At 36.7% G+C, this 7,626-nt stretch overlaps 1 protein-coding gene across 3 annotated transcripts in view; it reads right to left on the bottom strand.

Annotated features, from left to right (window-relative positions):
* Positions 1 to 116: 116 nt before the first annotated feature.
* The window catches only part of LOC137619317 (uncharacterized), an 87,784-nt gene continuing 80,274 nt past the window's right edge, over positions 117 to 7,626 (bottom strand). For all 3 annotated transcript variants that reach the window (XM_068349479.1, XM_068349478.1, XM_068349480.1), the window contains exons 2-3: positions 3,817 to 3,898; positions 117 to 1,451 (exon numbers count right to left, since the gene is read on the bottom strand). In XM_068349479.1, the coding sequence (XP_068205580.1) occupies positions 550 to 1,451; positions 3,817 to 3,877 (963 nt within the window). In that variant the 5' untranslated portion in view covers positions 3,878 to 3,898 and the 3' untranslated portion in view covers positions 117 to 549. The remainder of the gene's footprint in view (positions 1,452 to 3,816; positions 3,899 to 7,626) is intronic.

The following is a 7,626-nucleotide window of genomic DNA, read 5'->3' as shown; positions in this document are numbered from 1 at the left end:
CTGTGGACCTAGTTCTTCGTAGCCTTTTGGGGCTGAAATTTGGGCTTCCTCGACGTATAAATATGAATAAAAATGATAATAGAGTAGGTAAGGATAAGCACGCTGACGCCGAAGAGTTTAATTCCGTTCGGTAGAAAATTAACAGAAAGGTGATAAACCAGGTTTTATATTGCAAATTGTACGGACATGAATATCCACAGTACGACAGAATTTCAAATATACAAGCTCTGAAATCTTTTTAAAAAAATATTTCAATTACATACTTTACATTCTTTGTCATAGACCTATATTCACTTCTATGTCTTTAAGGTGTGGAATTTAAAGCCATACTTCTAAAACTGTTACATTTGCATCAAAACAAATCAGACTAGGCAGACTTAATGGTAAATACAGTGGACAAAATATACACGACTGTGTTCGCCCAACATTCGGGGCCAATTCTGCCGACGACGTAGTCTACGTCGAGTGGCGATCTCTTCGACTGTTTAGAAAGGCGTACCATACGACTGAGATGGGACGCTTGGAGCAGACGGGACACCGTAAGAAGAGCTAGGAGTTGGAGCTGGGGCATTGTAAGAGGGACTTGGAGCAGATGGGACACTGTAGGATGGGCTTGGAGCTGGTGAAGGTGCAGAAGGGACACTGTAAGATGGGCTTGGAGCTGGTGAAGGTGCAGAAGGGACACTGTAGGATGGGCTTGGAGCTGGTGAAGGAGCAGATGGGACACTGTAGGATGGGCTTGGAGCTGGTGAAGGTGCAGAAGGGACACTGTAGGTTGGGCTTGGAGCTGGGGAAGGTGCACTGTATGATGGGCTGGAGGAGCACCATAGGAAGGACTGGAGCTGCTACTGGTGGAGCACCATAGGAAGGACTTGGAGCTGCTACTGGTGGAGCACCATAGGAAGGACTTGGAGGTGGTGCTGGTGGAGCACCATAGGAAGGACTTGGAGGTGGTGCTGGTGCACTGTATGATGGGGTTGGAGCTTGAGGAGCACCATAAGATGTGCTGGGTGTTGCAGGCGGAGCCCCATACGATGTACTAGGAGTGGCGGGTGGGGCTCCATAACCTGAGCTAGGAGTGGCGGGTGGAGCTCCATAACCTGAGCTAGGAGTGGCGGGTGGGGCTCCATAACCTGAGCTAGGAGTGGCGGGTGGGGCTCCATAACCTGAGCTAGGAGTGGCGGGTGGGGCTCCATAACCTGAGCTAGGAGTGGCGGGTGGGGCTCCATAACCTGAGCTAGGAGTGGCGGGTGGGGCTCCATAACCTGAGCTAGGAGTTGCAGGAGGAGCTCCGTAAGAGGCAGGGGGTGCGGCAGGGGGAGCCCCGTAGGTAGGGCGCGAGGGCCTCTGCTTTCGGCCTTTCTTACCACCGAAGAGGCCTTGGAAGAGTCCGAAAATAGGAGCCCTACGGAATCGGTGATGGTCTTCCCCGAATTCGTACGGGTCGCCAACTGAAAACACGAGACGAAAATCAATCAAAACCAAGTAAATACTACCTTATAGATGCCATAAGAGTGAACAAATGCATAATGATGATACTGATTTGAAAGTGAATAACGATGAAGCCAACTCATATCTCTTAGCGATACTTTTACATGCTACTGCCCTCGTTCAATGGTGATGTCTTTCATATGGTTTCATAAATTATATCTGTGAAACTTTTGATAATGAGGAAATCATAAGTAATTCAAGTGGGGATAGAATTTGTTGGTTTTTCTAATGAAATGATACAAAGATCACTCTGATTAGAAAGTATGGGACGAGAGCTGAATTGTTAGATGGCAATAAGAGGAGTGAATATGATATTCATGAGCAAAATTTAGCAAAATGAATTGAAAACTACTTGGGGGAAGTGGGGGTGGGTGGGAGGGAAGGTAGCAGGAGTGATATGTAATAAGAAAATGCAGATGAAGTTAAAAGTCAAGATCTATAGCGCAGTAATGAGACCAGTGTTAATGTATGGATCGGAAACTTGGGCTTCGAGACGAAAAGAAGACGCAAACCTTGAGCGATCAGAGATAAGATTGCTGAGATGGATTATGGGAATATCACTGTTTGAAAGATTGGAAAATGATGAAAAAAAGAAGAATGGCAGGTGTAGTAAAGATTACAGAGAGGATAAGAGTGTCACAATTGAGATGGTGTGGACACATGTTGAGGATGAATGGTGAGAAGTGAGTGAGGAGGGCTTGGAAAGAAACTATTAGGGGGAGAAGATCGAGAGGCAGGCAGGGAATTAGATGGCGAGGTAAGGTGAAGGATGATATGAAGAGAAGATGTTTGGTAGAAGAGGAGGCGAACCAGGCAACCGACCCCTTAATATAGGGATTAGTAGTGGGGAAGAAGAAGACGTATATGGGTTGATACCGATACGTTATATCAGTTTTGGGCCCGCGGGTGCTCTGAGCATTTGGGCGGTCACTTACCCCTGAATCAGGCAGTTGAATAAGTGGAACTTCAAAAGTTCAAACTTACAGTGAATTTTTTTATGTTGAACAGGCTGACATGAGTCTCTCTTTATATTATGTGTATGAAAGATCTATTTTAATGTTACTGTTTCTGAAATATTTTACATTGTGTATTACTTCTCATATGATTTATTTATTTCTTTATTTCCTTTCCTCACTGTGATATATTTCCCTGTTGGAGCCCTTATAAGGTTTATATAATCCTGCTTTTCCAACTAAGGTTGTAGCTTAGCTAGTAATAACAATAATGATAAAGGTAGAGCTAAATTCAAACAGTAGTGAGTGCCTTTGCTCATGAGAACTCAAGATAAGTATCATGACATAAACTAGAAAATAATATTTCCAAAATAAACAGTACCAACTCTAAGTAATAATAGATCTATGGTTTTGAGGTCAAAGAAAAAATCCTGTCTTAATTCTATATATGTCTAGAAATGTCTGCTTCACTTTGACTTTGCATAACATTCTCAGAAAAGTGTCTTGCTTTTGATTTGATTACGATATCCTGGAGTATGTTTTGCAACGTTGATCTTCATACTGGAGGTTTTCTGATCGTTTTTTATATATTTTTTCCTGATTATTATTATCATTAGGCACACTATATCCCTAGTTGGAAAAGTAGTGTTATAAACTCTCTAAGGGCTCCAACGGGGAAAATATCCCATTGAGGAAATATAAGGAAACAAATCGACTAGTGTGCCAGAGTGTACCCTCAAGTAAGATAACTCCATCCCCAAAAAGTGGACGACCATGGTATAGAGGCTATGACACTACTTAAGACTGAGATAAATAGCTTGATTTTTGAGTGCCCATCTCTTAGAAGAGCTGCTTACCATAGCTAAAGAGTCTCTTCAACCTTTACCCTTAAGAGGAAAGTGGCCACTGGATATTACAATGCAGTGGTTAATCCTTTGTGTGAAGAAGAATCTTTATATTATGTCAGTGTTGTCAGTTGTACGAGGAAAGAGGAGCATGTGGGAAGAATAAGCCAGACTGTTCTGTGTACGTGTATGCAAAGGAAAAACCAGCTGTGACGAGAGAGAGGGATACAAGTTATTACTATTTGGCCAGTCAAAAGACCACATAACTCTGGCATTGAAGAATTTTCTTTTATTTCTTACAGGAAGAATTGTTTTAGAATACGAGCATTTCAGGTTGCGAGCTTGCTCGCCGAACTAAACAAATTCGTAACCCGAGGTACTGGCGTAATGACGAACTGCGAGGAAACAAACGAGAGTAGTTTGGACAAGGATAGAGAAAGGAAGGCAAACATAGACCCAATTTAATCGAATATAGAAAGAAGAAGAGAGCATAAACAAATGTAAACAAACATCAATAAGATTCTTACAAAGCTGCGCCTCCGTGTCGATCGATCGATCGCCCTCCACCAGGACCATCAGCGTCAGCATGACCACACCCACAATAGCAATCTGGAATGATAAGCGACGTATTAAAAGCAGTGAGTAGGGAGCATACCCCCACCAGTCAACACCATTTAAACACATCTTTATTCACCTGATTCAGTGGATTATTGAGATTTTGAATTAGATTCAATCATAATAAAATAGCTTCCATGGCGATGAAGTAATTAGAAATCTTCATTTGTTTACATATCTAAAATTGTTATTATTATTATTATTATTATTAATAATTATTATTATTATTATTATTATTATTATTATTATTCATCATCATCATATTATTATTATTATTAGTATTATTATTATTATTATTATTATTTTATTATTATTATTATTATTATTATTATTATTATTATTATTATTAGCTAATCTACACCCCAAGTTAAAAAAAAAACAGGAGGCTATAAGCCCTGCAAGGGCTCCAACAGGGGAAAATAGCCCAGTGAAGAAAGGAAATATCTAAATAAATAAACTGTAAGAGAATTAATGAACAATGAATATAAAATATCAATAACGTTAAAATAGATCTTTCATATATAAACTACAAGAGAGACTTATGTCAGCCTGTTCAACATAAAAACATTCGCTGCAAGTTTGAACTTTTGAAGTTCTACCGATTCAACTACGTAGCATAATAAACATATTTGCTTTTATACATCAAAATCTAGTCTTCTAATCTCAAGTTATCAGTACGCACACACACACACACACACACACACACACACACACACACACACACACACCATGCATGCAGGAGGGTGCACACAGATAGACAAAGAGTCAGCTGAAAGTAAAAAGATTGTTTACATGTCATATTCAATCTTTAATTTTTGTATAATAAACTGTCAGGTTAATATATTCCTTTATATTCCTGGTCTAAATTGGGTTAAAACTTAGTAATAATAACACTAATGATAATAATCAGAGGGATACTCGGTAGAGAGCATGCCTCTACCAACGCCAAGCTGTCTCATTTTGCTCTTAACTCCACTGTGGACTTATACTTCAATGTATTTTATTCAAAATCTAATGGATATTTCCTTGGGTCCTATCCCATATGTCCACCAAGTTTGGTCAAAATTGGTTCATTAGTTTTTGTGTGATATTGTTCACAAACAGATAATAAACTTGACAAAATACTCAACATTTACTTATCATTGCTACTGCTTTCAAAGTACAGCTGCATAATTGTACTTTGATGTACTTCATCCAAAATGATACAGATTCATCCCTGGGTCATACCGAACATGGCTACCAAGTTTGGTCGAAATTGGTTCAGTAGTTTGTGTGTAAATTGGCTAAAAAAAAAAAACCAAAAACGCAAAACTTCAAAATCATTCAGTATACGAGAAAATGTTAGACTATTATATTCCTTTAATTCATTTATGATTGTCTAATTACGTTTTTAACTAATAATAATAATAATAATAATAATAATAATAATAATAATAATAATAATAATAATAATAATAACACCACAAGACACAGATCAACTAGAACATATCGTACACCGACTAATCACTCTCACAGCACAGATTCTCACGCGTCAATGCTAGACGTAAGATGCACATGAGCATGACAAACGTAAAGGTCATTTTCTAATTGTAATAGGCAGGAGTTTCACCTGAATTGACATGACCCACTGAAGGCCATTTTTCAGCTCACTCATCACGCCCCGAGGATTATTCCCTGGTCTCGTGACAAAGAGATGGCCAACGATTAATTATGGCCTTTTTAATGATCCCAGAAGGGCCACTATTGTGGCCAAGGCTTGGCCCAATACGCGTTCTGAACGGGGGGGATAGTCTCGCTGCCATAAGGTAGTCACATGATTTTATTATCTTTTATTGTTATCATTAAAAATGTAATGTAAGAGAGTGTCGAGATGCCTGATATATATATATATATATATATATATATATATATATATATATATATATATATATATATATATATATATATATATATATACATATATATATTTATATATATATATATATATATATATATATATATATATATATATATATATCTATATATGTATATATAAGTATATATATATGTATATATATACATCTATATATATATATATATATATATATATATATATATATATATATATATATATATATATATATATATATATATATAATTCCATTGTGGTTGATATTTACATTGATTAAAAATCATGAATGTTGGTTATACATATTCATATATATATATATATATATATATATATATATATATATATATATATATATATATATATATATATATATATATATATATATATATAATGTATAAATATTTGTATAAATATAAGTATGAATATTAATAACAATAATATACGGAACAAAACAAAATAGATTTTAATTTATTTTATTTATACAACAAAAGATTAACTATTTCACAATCTCGGCCACAGTCTACAACCATATCTCACAACCACTAACATTTTAACACTCATCTTAAAAAAGTCAATCTTCGACTCTCTCTTACATCACCACCCTTTTTTTCATAAAGAGAAAAACACCGATGTGTCACTTTGTCTTCAATATTCTGCCACGTCATCTCACCTTCAGTCACAATGGCGGAAGAGAATTTTTTTTTTGAGTAATTATGACATGATGCGTATCTCTGTACTCATCAATGCGTTGATGCTTTTAATAACTTCTTTTCTAAGATGTTGCATAAATTCTGTACATATCTGGCGTCTATGATACGCACTTGGATGCCAAGATAAGGGATTAACTTTGGCATATACTGTAATCACACGCATTTGGATGCCAAGACAAGAGGTTATCCTTAGCATCAAAATAAAGGTGTCAGTATGCCAAAACAAGAGGTTATTATTGACATCAAATGAAGGTGTCAGTATGCCAAAACAGGGGATCACCTTTGGCATCTAAATGAAGGTGTCAGTATGCCAAAACAGGAGATTACTTTGTTATTTAAATAATGGTATCAGTATGCCAAAACAAGGGATTACTTTTGGTATTTAAATAATGGCATCAGTATGCCAAAACAAGGGATTACTTATGGTATTTAAATAATGGTATCAGTATGCCAAAACAAGGTATTACTTTTGGCATTCAAATAAAGGTATCAGTATGCCAAAACAAGAGGTTATTATTGACATCTAAATAAAGGTGTCAGTATGCCAAAACAGGGGTTACCTTTGGCATTTAAATAATGGTATCAGTATGCCAAAACAAGAGGTTATCCTTGGCATTTAAATGAAGGTGTTCAGTATGCCAAAACAGGGGATTACCTTTGGCATTTAAATAATGGTATCAGTATTCCAAAACAGGGGATTACCTTTGGCATTTAAATAATGGTATCAGTATGCCAAAACAGGGGATTACCTTTGGCATTTAAATAATGGTATCAGTATGCCAAAACAGGGGATTACCTTTGGCATTTAAATAATGGTATCAGTATTCCAAAACAGGGGATTACCTTTGGCATTTAAATAATGGTATCAGTATGCCAAAACAGGGGATTACCTTTGGCATTTAAATAATGGTATCAGTATGCCAAAACAGGGGATTACCTTTGGCATTTAAATAATGGTATCAGTATTCCAAAACAGGGGATTACCTTTGGCATTTAAACAATGGTATCAGTATGCCAAAACAGGGGATTACCTTTGGCATTTAAATAATGGTATCAGTATGCCAAAACAGGGGATTACCTTTGGCATTTAAACAATGGTATCAGTATGCCAAAACAAGAGG

This window comes from Palaemon carinicauda, chromosome 25, assembly GCF_036898095.1.
Source record: "Palaemon carinicauda isolate YSFRI2023 chromosome 25, ASM3689809v2, whole genome shotgun sequence".
NCBI classification, from domain to species: Eukaryota; Metazoa; Arthropoda; class Malacostraca; order Decapoda; family Palaemonidae; genus Palaemon; species Palaemon carinicauda.
This window is presented reverse-complemented; position numbering and strand designations above follow the sequence as displayed.